This window comes from Centropristis striata, chromosome 8, assembly GCF_030273125.1.
Source record: "Centropristis striata isolate RG_2023a ecotype Rhode Island chromosome 8, C.striata_1.0, whole genome shotgun sequence".
In the NCBI taxonomy this organism is placed as follows: domain Eukaryota; kingdom Metazoa; phylum Chordata; class Actinopteri; order Perciformes; family Serranidae; genus Centropristis; species Centropristis striata.
Window position 1 is genome coordinate 26,487,208 of NC_081524.1, and position 23,153 is coordinate 26,510,360.

General features: G+C 39.5%; 1 protein-coding gene across 2 annotated transcripts in view; it reads left to right on the forward strand.

Moving 5' to 3' along the window:
• Positions 1 to 2,907: 2,907 nt before the first annotated feature.
• The window catches only part of adcy3a (adenylate cyclase 3a), a 43,945-nt gene continuing 23,699 nt past the window's right edge, over positions 2,908 to 23,153 (forward strand). For both annotated transcript variants that reach the window (XM_059338818.1, XM_059338820.1), the window contains exons 1-8: positions 2,908 to 3,051; positions 3,800 to 4,974; positions 11,305 to 11,454; positions 15,687 to 15,817; positions 19,278 to 19,389; positions 20,278 to 20,405; positions 21,448 to 21,606; positions 22,781 to 22,946. In XM_059338818.1, the coding sequence (XP_059194801.1) occupies positions 4,300 to 4,974; positions 11,305 to 11,454; positions 15,687 to 15,817; positions 19,278 to 19,389; positions 20,278 to 20,405; positions 21,448 to 21,606; positions 22,781 to 22,946 (1,521 nt within the window). In that variant the 5' untranslated portion in view covers positions 2,908 to 3,051; positions 3,800 to 4,299. The remainder of the gene's footprint in view (positions 3,052 to 3,799; positions 4,975 to 11,304; positions 11,455 to 15,686; positions 15,818 to 19,277; positions 19,390 to 20,277; positions 20,406 to 21,447; positions 21,607 to 22,780; positions 22,947 to 23,153) is intronic.

Genomic DNA, 23,153 nt, shown 5'->3' on the forward strand with positions numbered 1-23,153 from the left:
AGGAAACCCTTGTCATTCGACCCAATTGGACACAGAATTGGGGGTGAGGGCAGTAGATTTTTAGGGAGAGATAGTGGATCAACACTAGATGCCACATGGAACTGGAGTATACCATCTGAAAGCTGGGAACCTGAAGACAACTGTGTGTCAAGTTGTTCTAGTCATAAATCTGTCATTACAAAAATATGAATTAATCAATTAATTAAATATATTAAGGTGTTTAAGGGCTCAGGACACTATGGTATGGCTTTCTGAAGCCCAGTTCCATGCTCAATTGTTTCCCATAAGTTATTACAGCATTTTTTGGGTGATACCATTTGTTTAACACATACAGTATGTTGCTGAATTATGCTATTTTTATAATATCAAGACAGGTCAAAATATGATAAGATCAAAAAACCCTCTATAATATTATATCAAATAGACCAAGACCTATGGGACACCATTGACAAATCCATGGCAATTGCATGGTGAGCACTTCCGCTCCTTATTGTTAATATACCTAAAAAAAAAGCTGCACGTCCTCTGAATGCTCTAGGTGTCTAGTTTGTGGTTGCAAAGGTTCATGAGGCTGAGATCATCCTAGAGGTCACAACTGGTTATTTTAATATGGAGAGGAGAAGTTTAGCAGTTTTAGACTGCAATGAAATGGCTACTATGGGGACTAACATCACCAAACACAAATAAAATTGGGCTCACTGAACCCATAAGAGTCTCAGCTTCCCAGTGATACCCAATTTATACAATTCCAAGACTGTTTAGGGACCTGAGTATGCAGGAGTATAAGAAAAGAGGAGACTTGAGGGCACCCATAGAGTCCATTTTCATTCAGATTTTTTGAGGTAGGAGGTCAGAGGGTTGCTTTGAAAGTTGCCATGTCCTCGCTTAAAAATAGCTTATTTCACCCCATTCCTGACAACATATACCAAGAAAGCCTGTGTGATGGACTACGCATGAAAGTTTTACTCCTCAATTGGACAGTGGTGTGCTGGAGACATTTTTCAGGATCCCAAAGGTAAACTGGAAAAGACAACCAAGACCAGTGGGGCAATTTTTGTCAATTTATTTTGCTAATTTGTTAATTTTATGGTCAGCCTCCAAAGGAGTGAGAGCTGCTGCTCAGTTGGCAGCTGCTCAGCCTGCACGTCAGAAAAAGATGGTGGTGATCTTGGAAAGAAGCTTGTGTGCAATGCATCGTGTTATAAGTAGCCAGCAAGGCTCTACAAGTAGGATAAATCAGCTTTCTCTGTCAATATAGCACACACTGAGTATTGTATTTCTTCAATACAGTGATTGGACATCCAGCAGGTGGCACATTTTCCATTTAATAGAAACACAAGATGATGAAGGATTTGGCTGATATGATTTTTCCCTGATATGTATCATGAAATATAGCATATCATATAAAGATCCAGTTATCTAGTGTATCCCATGGAAGATCAAACTATGAAAATCATGTAGGTAGGAATTCATCACTGATTTGAATTAAAAACACAAACAGAAAGCTATATGAAGCAAATGCAAATACAGAATATGTATCATTACGGTATATGATGTTTTATTCTCATAGAATTGTACTGTGAATAATCAATATAAATAGAATATAAAGCGACAATGTGTTGAGAAAAAAATAAATGCTTATTGTTGGATATATAACAATATGTGGTTATATTACATTTTATTTTTTGGCTCAATCTACAGTTTGTGTCACTAGAGCTCCATCATGTATCAAGTGCTGCACTGGTTACTGCGTGGTATCAAATAACCAATTTTTATGATGAGATAAAAGCGATTGGTCTCTTCATTTTAATAATGGCAGACGTAATTTTGCAAGAAAATATTTTTGCGCAACTATCCATTTTTAAAATTAGACATAATACATGTATGAAAAACACATTATTGGGTTTTACTTTACTTCGGGAAGAGGTTTCTCAAAAACTAAAGCCCCTTTTGGGAAATATTCTTTCCACCAACTTTCCCATTTCATACTGTAGAGTGAGCATCTTGTGCAAATAACGCCTCTTGTTCTCGTCTGCAGGAGGACCAAGGTAAGGAGGCGGTGTTGGTTAAGGGGGCGGGTATACTGGGTAAAAATGTGGACATGTAGAGGTGGCCGTGTCAAGCTCGCCAGAAAATGCTGGAGTAAATAGCCTGAAGGTTTATCAAATGCACCTTCAAAATAAAAGCGTGAGAGCTAGTGCACCATTAAATATCAAAACATGGCTATTTGTTGGGATATTAAATTATTCCAAGGTGAAACAGACTTATTCGAGAATATTAATAAAACCTCGTGAAATCTACAGAGTTGTAGCTTATATAATCATGTGCTAAGATGGCATAATAACCCGAATATTAACTCAAGGTTTACTAACCAGCTTTTACCATAGCTTTCAAAATGTATCTCAAGATCTCCATCACTGAAAGAAGTTTACTCGTTGTCAAGATCATGAATAAGCATTTATGCATAGCTGTGGTGAGTGTCCCCATCTAATCATAATCCAAATTCAGTTTCCAGAACATAGATTGACAATGTGGCAAATATAATGCAATTTACTTAACACAATGTAACAGTAATATCGTATGCACACACATGTTTTGCAACAGGGAAAGTACATATTAAGTCAGTAAGTAAATCATTAAGCCTATCCAGCTTGTTATATTTTGTGAAAAAAAAAAATTTAACATATAAATGGAAATTCAAAATCGACTTTTAAATACATTTAAATGAATCTGTGCATGTCTCTTATTCTACGTTAATAAAAAGGGTTGAAATCCACATTTGCAATTTTTTTGCATTTTATTTTGAAAGTGACTGGAAATCTGGATTTCACTGCGTGCAGCTTGACGGTAAAGATGCTTCTTTTGCGGAAAACACACAGACAGAAGCGAGGTTAAGTGTACCCGTCGAGGCGAGTTTCCATGTGCTTTTTTTTTTTTTTTTTTTAATCAGGTTTAATACAGGCTGCGTAAAGTCGGCTGCTGAGAGCACGCGTTTCTGCCAAAACGGAATAACGTTGGCACTGAGAGAGACCAAATCTGTCTGTACACACGGTAAGCGGAAGCAACAGTATAGATAAGATTCACAGCATCTGGGAGAATGGGGACACAATGTCGGCTCACAGTATAGCAGGTGAATGTAATGTACACACTAGGAAAGCAAAGAGTCGATGTGAAAATCTAAATCAGATAAGTAGACATAGTTGAGCTTCGAGACGCTGAAGCATCCATTAAACAGTAAGGTGAGATTTGGGTGATTACATCAGGGACATTGCTCTTCTGTATCACCTCAGAGCGCTCAAACAATTAATAGCGTTGACATTGTTTTATTGTGTACATTTCTTCTGAACGTAATGTTGTGAATGTGTTTTCACATCCTGGTTATTTGACAGAGCGCAACATGTAGCTAGGTAGGCCTACAACACAGAGCCTGGCTCTAGCATGGACACATCCTAACGCCCAAATCTGACAATTTAAGGAGTTTTTCAAAAATCAAAACAAATCGGCATTAATACGACTAACCAGCTTCAAATATTCAGCTGAGACATGTATAATTCTGCCTGCTGCCAGTTACATGCAAGGAGCAGAAAACATGTAATAAAACGCTTAATTTTGACATGGATGTTGGCGTGACTTTGTGTCTGCAGACGAGACAGCGGCCAATTAGCCGTCAGGTGCAGGAATTGGACTGTACTATACCTACCCTGATCTTCCAATGCTGGCATTTCACTGTTAGTGCTGTGTCCAATGCCTCTGTGTGCTGACAGACTAAGCTGTGGTGTATTTCTTCCTCTTTATTTAGGCTGTCTGAGGAGGGACGATGGAAGGCCAAAATGGAAAAAGCTGTCCAATTCAGAAGAATGATGGAGAAAAAGGAGTCATACAACCATTAACTTATTTGATCCGATGTTAATGAATTCAACAACCGCGACATGGTACACAGCTGTGGAGTACAAAGTTGGAAAGGAGCTGGTGAAACAGTCACATTTGTAAAGCATGATGAGGAAACAAAGGTGAACATTCTTTGGATCACAGTGCTGAAACGAGTAGGCGTGCTCGATCTTGGCATATGACACAGGACTTACTGAGTCAAATGACAGCATTGGATGGAGTGACCACAGACACAGTTATGTAAGAATACATCTCTCCTGTGTACTGGTCCTGACAATCAACAATCCTCTGTGATCAATGCCACATATTTGGACTCCCAGGGAGAAAAGGTTGTCACTCTCCTGTAGGACAACTAGCAGCTCCTCTATTTTTTAAAGGAAAAGCAGGAAGCAGAAGTTTTGAGTGTGCACCATGCCTCGGAACCGAGCCTTTTCCGAGCCAGAGTACTCAGCAGAGTATTCGGCGGACTGCTCGGTAACGCTGCCGTCCGACCCTGGGCAGGCGGTTGGGCAAACGCATGAGGTCACCGTTCGGAGCTCAGGATGCTGCCTCTGCCTTCCGCGTTTCATGCGCCTCACTTTCGCGCCCGAGTCTCTGGAGAACCTCTACCAGACTTACTTTAGACGGCAGAGACACGAAACCCTGCTGGTGCTCGTGGTGTTTGCTGCCCTCTTCGATAGCTACATCATCGTCATGTGTGCAGTGGTCTACACAACTGACAAGCTAGCTTCTGTTTTAGTGGCATCAGTGGGACTGGCAGCAGATATTATCCTCTACCTGCTTTGCTGCTTTGGGCTTCTGCCAGACCGCATCTCGAGACGGGTGGTGCCCTATGCCCTATGGGTGCTCATAGCAGCTCAGATATTCTGCTACCTGGGTCTGAACTATGCTCGCTTCCACCAGGCCAGTGACACGGTTGGATGGCAGGCTTTTTTCAGCTTCTCCTTTTTCCTCACTCTGCCTTTGAGACTGACACCTATTGTGCTCATCACTACTGTATCCTGCGGGGTCCACACCCTGGTTCTGGGCGTCACTATAGCCCAGCAGCAGCAGGAGGACATCCAGGGGGCAGCTCTTGGCAGACAGGTAAGAGTGCAAAGTAAGGTTGTCAAAAGTTACTGCAATCCTTTATTGATACCATGTCTTTAAAAGGTTAGGATGTCTATTAAATATACATTTAATAGTGCCACGAACCACGAAAGCCATAAAAGAAACAGATCTAGACTACAATCAGATTCTCATCCCAAGGCTGCACACATGTTTGAATGTGTTCAGTGACTTATTCTGCATCAGCCCTGTGTGCAAATTGCTCATTTAAAAAAAAAAAAAAAAAGTTTTGGCATGGTATTGAAGGAAGTATCGGGTGTTGTTTTTTCTGATAGTATTATGACATTAAAAAGTTTAAAAATCTGTTGTTGTGACAACTGTAGTAGGTAGGGACGGTGGCAGGTGGTGCAGAGGGACAGGTATATATGGTACTTTTGTAATCTCATGAAGCCAACGATCACGTTTACATACATTTTAAGGCTTTGAACACAAAAATAGGTTCAAAGATGCTGTAGGCCAATATCGGACCACTACTTCAGATTTCACTTTCAGGCTGAAGCCTAAGCTAGATAATCATTATTGCACTATACCCAAGTTTAAGCTTTGATACTCAACTCTAGTCATGATCAAGATTATTTATTTCAGTTTAAGGCCGGGAGAGGAGATGCAAGTTGGACCTGCACGGTCATAGATGCAATGCAAGTCCAAGGTTTTGGGCAGCCCAGATATTTTTTTTCTCAAGAGTCCTTAGATGCTTTGAGCAACAATTTATGCAGATTGGACATATACTATAAATATACTAAGATCTTTAAGCTTTAAAAAGTAGGTTTCACATATTTTCAACTTTGTACAGAAGCACTGCCTAGTAGTCAGAATACGCCAATTACAAACTACTAGCCCGAGTTTAATACCTGACAGGTTTTCATGCAGATTGAACTAGCAGCCTAAGAGGTAGTTTGGAAATATAATTTTACCAGTCCATGATTTTGCACCAAAAGCGGCACCTTATTGGCAAGAGCCTCAATGGAGAATGCAGAAATACTGAGCTGAGTTTGATTTAATTAAGGAGTTATTGTTCTATTTGTGATATACAACATTTCCTTTTTGGACTGCTAACTCTCGGAAGATGTTGTTGCATTACTTTGATTACTAAAATTATTTTATTAGCTTTTGGTCATGATGCTCCAAAGATTCTAAGTGCAAAGTTTTGTCCAAATTGAGCTCACAGCCATGGAAATGTCATGCTAGTTTATTGATAAGTATCACAACAATTGTCAAATCATAATTAAGTTAAAAGGCTAAATTTAGCCTTTTAGCTCCTGACTGTCAAATCACCACTTGTAAAAATATGTAAATGTGGTTTAAACTATTTTTACATAACAAGCATTTGCCAAACAGCTAAAAAAAATCACAAATCGGAGGCAGATTCAATATAATTCTAAATTTTCTGTTTTTTATATGGCCCAAAATCATAAGTCACATATTTTGCTTCAGAGGACTTCACAATCCCTACAGAATAGGACACCCTCTGTCCTTTTTACCCTTGAATGAAGTAAAAACGAGAGAAAGAGAAAAGCTGCTCAAAATGTACTGTACATTACAAGTAGAGCTGTCCAATAAATCGATTTTGTGAATTAATTTGAATTTATGGTTAAGGACAATGTTTAGAAATAAAAATTGATTTTCACTTAACTTTGGTAAATACGGTACACCACTGCTGAGCTCAGTGTTTACCTCAGACACGGGTGAAATGTCAACAGCTGATGAGGAGTTTGCCAAAAAGCCCAACCACTGTCCACTGTAAAGTTTGTCTAAAGTCTCTAATGAGACTTACAGCAGCAGCAGGAATGTCTTATTTCAGAGTGTTTGCCACTGCCAGCTGTACGGCAAAAAACACCAGCTCAAAAAAGAATATTATACACAGATAAACACAGTTTATCCACATGCTTAAACAACCAACCCAGATACAAGCTTCAAAGTATTTTCTGTAGTTGCCCTGCCTCGTGTGTATAATAGTACAGGTAAGAAAATCACAAAGCGGCTGGAGGATGTATCATCCACAATGGCAGACTTATGGTTGAGTAGAACCAAGTAGCCATACATGGGTTTGACGACGGATTTGTTTTACCAACATGTGGACTCTGCAAAGTTTCTGGCTCCAAACAGCAAACTTCCTAAGTGACCACACCAGCAAAATAATTGCCCAGGGGCTGAAAGATGCACTGGGCTCCTGGAACCTCGGAAGACCGACCGGTCTTTGTGACAAACAGCGGTACAAACATGCTTAAAGCTCTCACACCCAATGAGTGGATGAACCTCCAGTTCTTTGGACACAAACTGCACAGTGCCATTGGTAAGTGTCTAAACATTCTTAAAAGGTGATTTTTGTCTTTATGTGAATTTGTTTCAATCAAACCATTCAAGCATCCACAAAATGTACACAAGCATGAAAATTATATATATATATATATATATATATATATATATATATATATATATATATATACACATATACACACACCCATTTTGTGTGTGTGTGTGTGTGTCTGTGTGTGTGTGTGTTAGGGTTGGCCGATAGGGACCAAAAGTCATTTAAATAAAGAAATATCTTAAATAAAAATAACCTATGAAATAAAATAGGCCAGTCTTTTTCTGAAATAAATATATTCATATGGGAAAAGAATAATGCACATTACAAAAGAACTAAATATAACAAACCCCTTATACATGCATTTATACATAAAAGACATTTTTTAAACTATATCGATGTATACGATATGGTCCAATTCCATATCACATTTTAAAATATGTAGATATATTTTTTATATCGATATATCGCCCAGCCCTAGTGTGTGTGTGTGTGTGTGTGTATATATAGATATATATATACGTTTTATATTAACATGATTTGTCATTTTAATCAATTATTAAATAAATATTTAATAATTAAATATTTCCACAAAATAAAATCATATATTGCACACGTATGTGCGTGGATGTATGTATGTCTGTGTCCGAGTCTTTTGTGTATGCAATACAATTTTGAAAGGTGAAATAATTAGTCGAACAGAAAATTAAGACATGGACATGCTATGTGTGACTGTGTTGATTTGATATTGATTGTTTCTTCTTTCTTTCTTTTTATACAGAGAATGGTGTAAAGGACCCACATATTGAACATGCCATTGGAGGTGGTGAAAAGGATGTCCAGTTGGGGGAAAAAAGAAGACAGATGGCTATAGTACAGGCTGAACTCAGTTTACCCACTCATCAGTTTATCACAGCATCCCCAGTGAGGTGGGATTCAAGACAAAAGATGATCGAGTTCATGCTAGAACAGCAGGCATAGGCATATTCCATGTCCTGGGGTCAGAGAAGAAAAGCAGGCACCTTGTGCTCACGTGGCAAGTCCTAGTTGGTGTGAAACCACTGCAAGATTTTACTGACGCCCTGTCTAGGGAGGCTTATGTCAACATTTCCTACATCCAACCGGTCCTCCATTTGTTCAGAAGCAGTCACCTAGAGCCAGAGCTGGAAAACACCGAACTTACAAAAACGATAAAAAAAGGACATACTGTGGTACCTTGAGAACAAATACAGCAAACCTGTCAAAAGTGAACTCTTGAACATAGCCTCACTGACTTCAGGTCATCTACATTTTGTCATGAGAAGGTGGAAAAAAATTAGGAAAAGAGAGCTGATATCTCTGCCCCCTGACAAAATCATACCACAGCCTGAACTGAAGAAGAAGACAACTTTAGCAAGCTTCTTCAAGAAGAAGGTGCTATCTTCCTCCCAGTCAGAGGTAATCTGGCCAAGAAAAGCCTCCCTATCCCTGCTACAAGGTCCCGTCTTTAGTGTGTGTGTGGGGCATTATAACATGCTACAGCAAACAGGCTTGTTCCATACAGCACCACATTTACAATTTTGTTATTCGGCAAGCAAAGTGTTTTTTCATCCAGGCATGCAGTACATTTTTTTAAATGCCCCCTTTTATTTATTTTAAAAGAAAGTGAAGTCTGGTGAAATTTCGGCTTGCACTGACGTATGATTTTTATTATTTAGCATGCAAATGTATATCGTTTTATTTGCAGGTGTTTCTCAATACAATTCACCCCATTGTTTTCAAGAAGGGTGAATAATAAAAAATAAAATAATAAAAAGGGAAATTTGGTTGAAGTGAGGTTTGCACTTTATTTATCCCAATAGGGAATTTAATCCTAGTTTTTGTATGGTGGCTTTACTGGTCATTATTATGTGTAACACATAAAATAATCCACAAATGCTTACCATTGTATTGTTGTATATATTTTATTTCTCTTATGAAAGGTAAATATCCACAAATATATGTATTTTGAACTTTACATTATATTTTCATTTATACACTTGTGGAGACATTTTACTATGAAAAATGGGCTTTGCACATTTATGAAACGCTTCATTGTCTTTCTTTGGGTCATGTGGCATTTTATAACTTTTTTATCATCATCTACAGATTTTGTCCAATCTGTAGAAGAAAAATAAATAGTGTGACCTGCAGCTACCAGTAACGCCAGAGCTGACAGAACCACAGTTTGCACTGGAAGAAGTCTTGCTAACGTTAGCATCCAAATCTGTATAACAGTAAACAACAAGTACAGCAGCCTAGCTTCAACATGGAGCATCTTTATTTAATCTGGTGGTCAAGATCAGGTTCATCATTGTTCTCTCCAGCTGAGTTTGCTGTGCTTGTTTACTTACCTGTTACTGGCCTCACCTACAAATTGCTAGCTTAATTTAGTGTAAGCTCTGGTAGTTGTGTAATGTTACCAGCTAGCTCCCATTAGATAATTTGGTAAAAAATCTCTCTAATCTAATGTAAGTGAGCTTGTACACATTTGTGAATTGTTTTCTATGAAAATGTCCATGGTTAATCATTTTTAACTTAATAAAAACGATGTATTTGAATAAATCCTTTGTCTTTTGTAATTTGTTTTTAAGAAAGAATAAGAAGCAACCGTAAATCAGGTTTGGTTTGGAAAACCAACCAATCCTTTAAAATTGGTAATTAAAATCTGAAATTGGTGTAGGTTTTAATTTGCAGTAATTTAACTTTAGACAAAGGGAAAATACTGTACATCCAAAAATGTTGTTTTGATGAATCATAATCAGTTTAATTCAGGTGAAAGGATCTTGCTACTTTTATACTGGCAGCAGGAGTTTCCTGTTGAGCATATGTAGCCTAAGTTACAGGCTAGGCTGGGCGATATATTGATATAAAAGATATATCGATATATTTTTAAATGTGATATGGAATTAGACCATATTGCATATATCAATATAGTTCAAATTCTTACTAGGATTTGTCATATTTAGTTATTTTGTAATGTTTGATATTCTTTTCTCAAATAAATATATTTATCTCCTGTTATACAGTTTTTATGTTCACTTAAACTTAAATAAACTACTTGTGCCATGTCATATTTGACTTTGACTGAAAATTTGCTCTCACTTTGTGACAAAAATATCAGGATATATATCGTATATTGATATTCAGCCTAAATATATCGGGATATGGCTTTTGGTCCATATCACTCAGCCCTAGCCTAAGTGTCATCAGGAATTGAGGAATTGAATGGGTCACAATTGCACCATTTTACAAATAATCCTGGTCTCGGCTATCTGTCTGTCAGGCTCCAGGTCCATCCCTAGTTATCTGTTAACCCTTTGAACTCGTCCCAGATGATGACGTTTCCATGTCCAATAATGGTTCAGTCAGACCCTCTCTTACAAACGAGAAAATAAAAATAATATTGCTAAGTAAAGAGCAGATGCATGTGAAACACATTCTTGTCTTGTCATTTTATCCCTAAAATAGCCAAAAGTCTTCATCCAAACTGTGTTTAATCATATATAAGTCTCTGGAGCCTAAATAAACATAAACTTTCAATTAAATTTTGCTATATTAATTTCAGTTTCTATGATGCCTAAAGCTGCTGAATATGCCTTTGTGGTAACAACATAATTTCATGTTGCTAAAATTCCCAGCGAGGACATGTAGCGTCAGTAGAACTTTGATTTTGGAACTATATCCGAACCATAACAGGACATCTTGATATGATATTCAAACAACATCTCAGTGTTTGCTTGGTACATGCAACTCTACACACTCATCACTTTAAAATATAAAGTACACATGACACAGGGTCACATAGTACTAGGGGCACATGTTGAAAAAGCAGTGCATTATGCATGATATATATATATATATATCATATTACCTTTTAAAGCTAGCTTTCTAAAAACTTTCTGTAGTACAGTATTATTCTTTACTGTGCATGCGCTCATTAAGTATTGAGCCCTAACATTTGCATTCTTTTTTGTTTCAAGCTGCTGGCCAACATAGTGATCTATGTTTGTGCCATCACTGTGGGAGTCATGTCGTACTACATGGCTGACCGGAAGCATCGAAAGGCCTTTCTGGAGGCAAGACAGTCATTGGAGGTCAAACTCAACCTGGAGGAGCAAAGCCAACAACAGGTCAGAGGACAAATTCTTGTTTTTATATGTGTACTTTAAGAAAACATTTTCACTTTGGGGAATATATACTTATCAGACCCGAAGGACCGAAGATCCATATCTATATCATCCTGAAGTGTCCAGTACAATTCCATCATTTCCACAACCAACTTCAGACAACACATATAAAAATAAATTAAAATTGATTTTACATAATTAAAAAAGGCACATTTCAATAAGACATTTTAGCCAACTCCAAGCTTTATCCATACTTTATGGTTTGTGCTGATTAGCTAATGCTAGCATGCTTACATGCTAAATCCAAGAGATGAGCATGACAATCGTTTTATCTGAACGTTAGCATGGCTTTTAGTCCGGTACCTTGACTGTAGCACTCATCAAGCTTGAAATAAAGATAAACCTGAAAATCAGCCTGACCAGGACCACTCCAGTGTCTGGCGGGATATGTTTCCATGACAACAGTGTGTGTGTGTGTGTGTGTGTGTGTGTGTGTGTGTGTGTGTGTGTGTGTGTGTTGGCTTGGTTTGGTTTGTTTGGCTTATGTTTGTTTGACCTGGTACTGTGTCAGCAGTCAGCTCCCCTTCTCTCCTCATATCTATGCCCACTGGGCATTCTCCATCGCTACTATTTATGGAACAGATGGTTTGTACTACAGAGGGCGATGGAGCAAGAAAAAGCCAGAAAATGATTATGGTGGTATAGGAGAGAGTGAAGGTGTTGTGAGAACTGAACTGATAAAGGGGGAAACAACCAGAGAACTGATTGAACCATGGGGGGGAGAAACTCCAAGAATACAAATATAGAAGAACAGACTGCTGGAAGACAAAAACTGCTAACAAATCAAGGAGCATCCGGTCGCAGGTGGTTGCCATGGCAATCAGCCCCCTTAGCAGTGTCAGCTGTAATCTCAAATGTTTGTTGCTTGTTGTCTACCACACTGTCAACCAACCTCTCACCACCAACCCCCCACCCCCCATGTACACACTGTGTAAGTGCGTAAACGCCTATTTTTAAAATATGTTCTCACAGGTCGCGTGAGCTCTTTTAGCTCCCTGTTAACAGTGCTCTCAACAAAGACTTCTGTGTACACCATGTACACATCTATCAGGGTACAGGGTTCTTGCCACCTATTAGTTTGGTCTTGGTGACAGCAAGCTAAGCAAAGTGGCCCAGAAATCCTCTTCGCAGATGAATCTTCCTTTTCTGAGGAATCCTGAGGCCAAGAAATTATGGACAGAAGGGACCTTTCAATCAACTTAACGTAATGATCAGTATGCCCCATTGACCTAACAACCTGTTTTTTTAAGTGGACTAATATAAATATAAACTTCCCTATAAACAAACTTGCGGCAAGTCACGAGCACCCTGAGGTGAGGTTTTGCAGTGATGATGATCAAACAAGCAGTGGAGAGAATTAAGCATCTTTTGTGGAGTTGCTTTTATGCATTATCTGTTCCTGCTACATCAAAGCATTAAGACATTATAGGGAGAAGCTGCACACAGTGGGCCTCATTCATGAAACGTGAGCAGAACGAATTTGTGTGTAAACCGTTCGCAGACGGAAATTTACGTGCATCTCCGCATTCATCAATATTTTAGTAGCGCCGATCTTTTCGTAGCTACTAACAAAATCTACACATGCTGCTGACCACACGTAGTGCTTGTGTAAATTTAAGAACGCATATAAATAATGCTCGTCACTGTTGGAAATTACAATTTTAATTCATAATGCGTTCTGTTATGTACACAATACGCAGATGCCTTTGAAACATGTGATATAAACATGGCAAACGATTAAAAATATAACATATTTAGTTAAATTAGTTGGCAATTGGCGGGATTAAGATTCAGATTAAACTCATAATTGTGAATTATCTATGTAAATTGACGCATCCTGCCTGCAGTTCTCAGAGGTATCATTAAATTAATGCCAGAGTATATCCAATTTCCATACGGCGCACAACGGCAGACAGAAGTAATGCAGGGGTTCAGCGCAGTTGCAAACATGCCAGGTGTTATCGGTGCCATAGACTGCACACACGTACGCATCAAGGCTCCATCCGGTGATGCATTTGCTTACATTAACCGGAAAAACTTTCATTCCCTGAATGTGCAACTGATCTGTGACGCAAAGTGTGTGTTGTTAAACGTTGTGGCACGGTGGCCCGGTGGGACGCATGACGCATTCATCCTGCGTAATTGCGCAGTTGGCACGCGTTTGGAGGATGGAGCTGTGAGAGACGGCTGGCTCATTGGTAAGAATATAGCCTGCATAATCACATGTGTGTGTTATATATGGACTTACCTTTCTATATCCATAGGGGATAGGGGTTACCCACTGACGCCGTGGCTTATGACCCCACTGGCCAGCCCGCAGACACCACAGGAGCATACAATGAGGCGCACGCGGCTACTCGGGCCGTTGTAGAGCGCACCAACGGGGTATTTGGACTCTGAGCGTCCTCCTCCTGTGGCAGATGTACTTTTTTTGTGTGCGCTAATGCGTTTCTTTGCGTCAAGTTTAATGTCAAACCATTTACGTTTAACCTCGGACGTAGTTCTTTGCACTACAGAAACCACATTTACTGCGTCCGTCACCTCCCTCCACGCTTTCGCTTTGCCTGTCCCTGTCACACCACTACTAACAGATGAAAATAAAAATTTTTTTTGGGAAAATAACTTCAATCTCCGCTTCGGAAAAATTCTTTTTTCTTTCTCGTTCTTTTTTTCTTTGTGCCATGACTGACAGGTTGACAGGATGCCTCTACACACCTCCTTATATGGTGGTCATTAGCAATTCATGGGCGGGGTTCATGCTAATTGCTGATTATCGGGAGCGCGCTGCCACCTTACGATGGATTGGCATTAATGATCATACATACGTGTTTACGATCAGATCTGAGTTTCCCGCGGCGTTCATGAATCCGGAGTAGGTTTTTAGTAGCGTAGGCTTTTATGTGCAAATCTACGCACAAATCTACTAACGTTTCATGAATGAGGCCCAGTATGTATAGATGCCCATACTAGAAACACCTTCACACTTGAACAGCATGGAAATATATTGATTGTTGGTTAGTAACAGTACTATACCAATAGTATTATTCAGTAATAATTATAATCCTGCAAGCACAAAGGACATGTATTCATGGGTCTTGGTTTGGTATAACTGAGACCTTTGCCACCAGATCTCACCAGTAAAACAGTATACCTCACATTTGGTTAAAGTTGGATCAAACCCTGGGTATAACTGAAAGATACCTTTAGCTCTTTGCTATTTACATACCGCCAATAAATGATCCTTATTGTGAAGAATGCATTCCTGAAACTCTATATTCAGATTTCCAGGCCCCAGGAAATGTGCTTCTAATAGGAGAACTGAATGTACGAACAGGAACTGAACCTGACACTATCGACCCACAGCGCAATAACCACATTTGGTCAGTGTCCTCTTCTAGACAGAGAGGTGAAGTCTCTTTCATGCTGATGAGCTTGTTCTAATGTCTCCTACTGAACTAGGACTACAGCAATAGCTGGGCATAGTAGAAACGTATTGGGTTTACGATCGCACCCTATATCATGATTATCTGGGAAACGAGTGCCTCGGGTAACTTTGGTCCGGCAGTGAATGCACTGACACAGAAATCAATCAGAGCAATTCATGCAATTAGAATACAATTTTACATAATAAACATACCAATTAGAATTTGGATTAAAAATATTACTTCCAACAACAGTATTATCCAACCAACTGCCCTTTATGGCCTCAAAGTTTGGTGTCCACTCAGTCAGCAGGACTACAATAAATGGGAACAGTATCCTATAAGTCCTGCATGTAGAATTCTGTCAGTCTATATTTAACACCGAAAGAAAAAATCATCAATCACCAAAAACAGATCAATGATTATACACTAAGCCTTTATAGTTAATGATCTGTTTAATATGAATGTATTTAGTCTCTGACTAAACATCACCATAAAGCATAAAACATGTATTCTGTTCACAGAATAAACCTTCAAATCAAAAGACAAATAAAAGCAATTAATCACAATATTGAATCACAATACTTAAAGCCCTAGCTGTAATGTTTACAGTGTACAATAAGATCTACAATTGCAAATTTAAATTGAACTAAACTTTTCATCATGCCAGTGATACTGACAGGGAAAATCCAAAGGAGGGTCTCTTTTTTTTTAGTAGCTATGTATGATGTTGTCTTTGTGTCTTCCATACAGGAGCGTCTGTTACTCTCCATCCTCCCCAAGCATATAGCTGACGAGATGCTTCAGGACATGAAGAAGGAGCCCAGTCAGAAAGAGATGCAGCAGTTCAACACCATGTACATGTACAGACATGAAAATGTCAGGTAACTTGATACTTCTGTAGGCTTTTGATTCAGGGTACTGTATGTGCGTTAGTTTTTAGCCTCAAGTTAATATATGAAACTTGAATGTTGTTGATGTTGTGTTTCTCCTGGCATGCAGCAAGCGGCTTCTCAAAGTTGTGACAAGTTGTCAACATTAATCCTTGAGAGGGTTACAGAGACATTGTAGATTCTCAAAACTATTATTGTTAAGCCAATACACATTTACTTTTTTATATGTTCACATGTGGATGTGTAGTTGAAAACAGCGATGTTGCATCGTAAAAAAAACTGTCCAAAGACACCTGGCAAAGTACTCAAAAACACTTCGGTTACAGTAGGTGTCTCCAGGGCCACATATTTGATAACACACAAACACGATCACGGATTCACAAGTTGAAAATAATACCAGCCACATGTTGACTGGAAAACATAAAAGGGCCGATAACTTAAAGATGTGTGATGGCTTTAGTTTTCTTCACACCTGGTTGGGGTTTGGTTTTCATTCAAACAGCATCATAAACAAATTAGACTAATAAGTGAAAGTTAAAAATGTAACTAGAGTTCTAGAAATCAGTCATCTGTGACCCCTGGATGATCCGACGGAGGCTGTATGTTCTGGTGTCATCAGAGGATCTCTTCCTTAAGAATCCTCATGAGACTTTGAATAAGTGCTGTCCAGGATTAATAGAACCACTGTTCTATTTGTAACTTGAGTTCCATTTCATCATTTCATGCTGACTGCCAGAGGTTTTGCTTTAAGCAGTGGATGACTTATACTAACAGAGTCACGAGGAGTCCAAAATACAATGCTGTGGTTAGAAGCTGAGGGCTACAGCAAGGAGATCACACCCAGTGGATGGGGATTGGCAACATCGACTTTGTAGAATCTGGAGAATGTGCCTGGTGATGCCCATGAAGCCACAGCACATATAGCTTCCAGGGGCATTCCTTTCAGGGCTGCCAATGACATTGACAGCTCTGGTTAGCATTACCAGCCACATGCTGACATGGCTAGAAAACATAAAAATCTGGAGAGAGCACACCTTTCTTAGGGCCTCTGTTGAAGAGGAAGAACTGCTCTGACAGCTGTATGCACGCAGTGGCTGCAACATGGGTTCCACAGGCCGGACACAACAGTTTTGACTTTTTCCTCTCTCTCGGTAGAGGGACAAACTGAGCAAGCCTGATAAGCTTTATTTCATTTTAGGGAAGCACGCTGTATTCGGACACAGAGTAACACCTGAATTCTACGTCGGACACTAATCACTCACAGGTAACCCATGTAGCTCACAGACGAGCTTTGCTGAAGTTATGGCAAGGAGAAATCTTCAAAGATAGCCACTTCAACTCTGTGTACACCAAAGGCTCAAAGGGAGGCAAATACAGAACAACCAATACCAGGTCCCATGCTGGAGCTTTTCAGGATGCAACCTTAAAGCCACCCTTAAAAAGGGGAATACCAGCCTTTCCATTATGCCATTGTTGACTTTAGCATGCCCTCTATGAGGGGTAGAGGTAGACAGGTTGTTGTCGGGTAGGGATTGCAAGAATGTGAGGTTTGTAGGTACAGAGCAAAGCAACAGCTCCTCACTCCAGTCTGCACACCAGTCCGAATACAGCTTCCATCTGTTATCGTACTGCAAATTGATGGACGGCTGGTATATCTGCCAGGTTTCACACAACTGCTCAGCAATGGTTCAGGCTCTCCAGCTGCCGAAACCACGGTTGTAGGCGATAAGGACCGGCTGGGATATTATTCTTAATATAGGCAGCCGGAGGGCCCTTAGGCCTGTTGAGGAAGGTTTGCATTTGTGAAGACCTGAAAGCTGCTGCCTGGTCTGCCTAGCTTGAACAGTCTGCTCCAGTACCTGCAAAGTAGCTGAACTGATACCACTGGAATGCAACGGGGGGTACTCCTACATGCCATTTTCAGGGGTAACCGCACCAGCCAGTCCTGATGGCTAGTCTGGACAATTATGAACATCTCGAGAAGGCATTAGATGGAGCTTGTTCCCATTGCTTCGGTGCATCTGGCTGCAAAGGAGCCAGGGCCATGCAAATGATGGCCTGCATGGAGCCCTCTTCTAACTGACCCAGGGAGATCTGAGTCAGGGAACCTCTGCCTGAAGCTTGGGAAAGCTAGATTGGCTGGAGGTAAATGAACTGGTGAGGGAAGCCCAACTTTCCACACTGAGAATTTCATGTCAGCCAGTCAAGCAGCTCTCAATGCCTTGGGCATATAAATGCAGTTCATGCACAGGTCCTCCAGGAGGCCCTCCTTCAAGTGCTCAAGGCCAAGGCAAGATGGTCCGAGATCATGGGCATCGTTGGGCTGAGGAGGGGTCATACAGGCAGTACAGCAATAAGGATGTTGGCAGTCCTGGTGGTTGCACACCCCTAAAGTTAACCAGAATGAAAGACCTGCCAACAACAAAAGCAAACAAGACAGAATGTAGCGTACTGTATGCTGGGAATAGAAGCAAGAACACCGCCAATGCTACCACACCAGTAGACCTGCGAAGTGAGGCGATAAAAGAGGAACAGATCCTGTGACCCCTGGATGACCTGGAAGATACAGCCTCTTTCAGGTCATCCAGGGGTCACAGGTAACTTGGTATACATACTCACACATTAAAGTGAAGGATTGCTTAAAGCACCGCATGTGGCAGTCAGAAAGGGTGAAATAGAACACATAATTCACTTGGCTTGTTGTTGCTGAATTCACAGGTTCACATTCACAAGTCATTGTTAAAGAGTTTACATTTTCCGGGAAGTCACAGCTTTCAGGAAGTTCACTGTTCACAGATGCAAATTAGGGAGTAATATTCAAATATGCCCAAAATGTCCTGCCCAATATATTGAGTTTTTTTTTTAAAGAGATGCAACCACTCACCATCGTTGAAAAAATGATTGGCAAATATAATCATAGTTCTGGAAAAACTTTTTTTCATTAATATTACTCCTGGTTCTAGGAAGCTACAGAAGCTGTTGCTTGGCAGCTTGACCAATGTCAACTCTGTACTGTCTCTCAATTTCGTTACTTAGAAATGTATTAAAAAGTTGGAAACTAGAATGTTATGAGTATTATGTAGGCGATATCCCTATTGACTGTGATAGTTTTTTGTAAAATCTCATGAATATTCTACAAATGGCCGTCATCTTGCAATGTTGAACACAATTTCAGTCATAATATTAGCTAGCTAGAGTACATTCTGTGTATTAGCTAGCGAAAGCGGATACATTTTAAAGCCTATCACAATCATTAGCTTTGTAAGGATCTATGAATAATACTTCAACCGTGTTGACTCAATGGCTCCTGCTCTGGATTCTAACAAATTATTTGCAATAATATGACTTGTTGAAACAGCAAAAATGTGCATGAAGAATACAGTTTCTGACTTTAGCAACATAATATCAGTACTAATGTACCATCTTGTATCTGTCTCTTGTTGTCATGCAGTATTTTGTTTGCAGACATCGTGGGCTTCACACAGCTATCGTCGTCCTGCAGCGCTCAGGAGCTGGTCAAACTGCTCAATGAGCTCTTTGCTCGCTTTGACAAACTGGCTGCAGTGAGTTTCACACTGATACATCACAAAAATTATCTCATGACATTTAGATACAAGAAATGATGACATATTTTGATTGTTATAGAGACATTTTGAATTGTTATCCATCTTTCATGTGATTAATTTGGGTTGGGTCATGTTTGAAATTATTAAACATTGTCACAATTAGTCCAGAGATAAACTGTTGCATGGACACCCTCTACATGCCCACATTCAACCTTAAATGGTCAACCAAAACACCTCATGACTGTTGGTGCATAGAAATAAGACGGCTGATAGGATTATGTATGACGAATCATAGCAACAACCAACCATCCATTATGCAGAATGGGTATTTAGGTTTACAGCAATCATATTGATTGCCCTGATCTGTGCATCCATAAATGACGATAAAAATGCTTTAAAGATGACCTGTACCTTCATTTCATTAATTACTGAAAAAGAGAGTTCGACAAGGATGTAGATATGTTAATCTGCTCTTTGCAAATTTTTGGGTCCATCGCTCTTTCGTAACCCCACCTAATCAGCTTGACATGTCCAAGGAGTATCTCTTAATTTATTTCATACATAATTGGCTTGTTAATAATAGATTATCACTGTATTTTCTTGCCTGATTTGCTCATAGAGGGAAAGGGTATATACTATATTTATTTGAAATACCATAGTATTACTGCTTTTGTGATTGTATTTTAAAGGTACTTCTTCAACATATTTGTCAGTTGTGTCTTAACAGTAAAAGAGTAAAAGAGAGACAGACACACACACACACACACACACACACACACACACACACACACACAAATCTGCCATCTATATTTCCAGGTTTAAAAATTTGGCCCAATTGAATGTGTTTTTGAAAAGCCCTGCTCTAAATCTTATCTACCCTGTCAGAAATATCACCAGTTGAGGATTAAGATCCTGGGAGACTGCTACTACTGTATCTGTGGGCTGCCGGACTACAGGGACGACCATGCTGCTTGCTCCATCATGATGGGTCTGGCCATGGTGGAGGCCATCTCGTGAGTACAGGGATGAGGGGTCAGGAGCTGGGGAGAGCTGCCTGAGTAACTCTGGATGATGCTGGCCTGTACTAAAGATCAGTATCAACTACATGTTGATCTGATGCAGTGGGTTAGTCACTTGGTCCTCAATGTGAATTGATCATTTTGATGCACTGTTATTGACCTTCTGTGAACTACATCGGTGAAATAGAGTGAATTGAACAATGAGAGGTCGTTAAGCCCAAATCCATACCGATGGAACATTTTGGCCAAACTCCAGACAAATGTGCACGACTAGATTCACTTGAGTTTTGATGTCCCCGTGTTAGCTGGTGCTCTAAATCAGCTATTCTCAACCTTGGGGTCAAGACCCCAATTGGGGTTGCGAGATGATTTCTGGGGGTCGCCAAATCATTTTGGAAGTCAGCTCTGGCTCCACTGTGTTAAAGTGTTCATGTGTTTTAGTCTTTTTGGTCACTTAATGTCTTTTTTGGTCATTTTGTGTGTTTTTTTGGTCATTTTGTGTCTTTTTTTGATCACTTTGTGGGCAATTTGTGTCTTTTTTGTCATTTTGTGTCTTTTTTGGTCATTTTGAGGTCAATTTGTGTCTTTTTTGGTCATTTGGTTTCCTTTTTTTGGTCATTTTGTGTCTTTTTGTTTCGTCATTTTGTGTCTTTTTTTGGTCATTTTGTTTCTTTTTTGGGTCATTTTGTGTCTTTTTTTGGTAATTTTGTGTCTTTTTGGTAATTTTGTTTCCTTTTTTTGGTCATTTTGTTTCTTTTTTGGGTGATCTGAACTGTGCGTGTGAGATTCTGTTCAGTGAGCGGGGGTCGCGGACAACATGCATGTTAAATTGGGGGTCGCGACTCAAAAAGGTTGAGAACTACTGCTCTAAATGACATGTATCAGAGACAGTTTTCCCATAGGTTGAGAATGTATTTGTGGAATCATGGCAATCTGCGTTTTGGAGCTGGATTGATGATTGTAACTAAAGTAGAAGATAGTTGTTTGTTCCTGCTCAATTTTATTTAACATGGTTGCTTTTTTAAACCAACCATAGGTATGTCCGAGAGAAAACCAAGACGGATGTTGACATGCGGGTGGGAGTGCACAGTGGAACAGTCCTGGGGGGAGTGCTGGGTCAGAAACGCTGGCAGTACGATGTCTGGTCCACAGACGTTACTGTGGCCAACAAAATGGAAGCTGGCGGTATACCAGGGTAAGAACACATTGTACTGGAGTAAGTTTTTAAAAATTAAGTTACTTCAATCCTATGTTTATTTCATTACAACACCTTTTTAAATGATGTGTATCTGTCTGTATTTATATCCCTGGCTTTGAAATAAGAAAACTACTTTAGACCCATTCTTTATTGCTCCCTTTGATTATTTACCATCTTACCTTTGCACCATTGCCTGCCCTTTGTTTCTGATTTTTTTCAGAAAATCCTGATTGAATTGATTTTATGCCTTAGGCCCTAGTTCCTGTTTTCCCTTGTGTGTTCTGTTTGCCTTGCCTGGCCTGTAGCTGCAAAGCTGGACGAATGTTTCACCCAAAAAAGGCATTCCACACAGCTATTGATGACAGTACAGTAGCTTTTTTTGTTGCTAAGCCTCTTATGTTGAAGTAGGCAGCCCAAGTTTTATTTAAGAGGTAAAAATAGCTTTTAAAGTCAACGATCAGACATTGCTTTTGTCTGATAGTTCATGGTGAGCTAGAATTTCAAAAATGGGAACTTGCAGCTGTATTATGCTACTGCTGGAATCTCAGTTGATAAGTTCAAGGTTAAATGCTCTACAGAACTGAGGGGAACTGCGGAAGTGATGATACAATTTTCTGTGGTTTCACCACTACAAGCACCACATTTCACATCACCCCTAATAATTTAAACTATTGTTCTAATATAAAACATTGCTGATATCCAAATTCTAATCCAAAATATATAATTGAGCATAAATGTTTATTTGTCTTTATATAAATGGTACTGGGGGTTTTCAGAGCTTTAATCCTTATCTCACTTCCTTCATCAAGACATGTAGTTAACTCAAATGTCATGTAATATAAATGTCTATAGGCAGAAAAGAAAATCTACTCATCCAACCAGACATCTCCACTCTGTGTTGTTTTTCAAATATTTACACTTTATTAATTTGGTGGAATGTAGTCTACTGTAGCAATCCATCACTTTATGTGTATAAAAGCATCATTGTGAATTCATCAAGGGGGTTTTGACTGAATGCATACAAGACAATATACCACATTTTCAAATGATAAGGAAATAATTATGCTGTGAGGACTATTCACAGCTGCATGGGATCTACACAAGCACCACCATGGTATTTGGTAGATCAATGACCCGTCTGATCTTTGACCCCTCTGTGTCCGTGGTCCAGTCGTGTCCACATCTCACAGAGCACCATGGAATGTCTCCATGGTGAGTTTGATGCAGAGCCAGGAAACGGAGGTGAGCGCTGTGACTACCTGAGGGAGAGGGGCATCGAGACCTACCTGGTGGTGGTTCCCAAAGGACCTGTGGGGAAGAATGGCATCAATGCTGTAGTGAGTCACACTTGCCGCACACCCACACTGTAGATATTGTGGATTATAAAAAGTAATAAAATGTGTTTGTATTTTAAATCCCATCTGCATACTTCTTAAAATAGATTTGAATATCATTTCAAAATGTAAAACACTGTATGTTCAGCATTCAGAATACATGAGTGTCTTCAGGAATGTAAAAAGTAGTCATCCTTTCCTGTTTGCTTG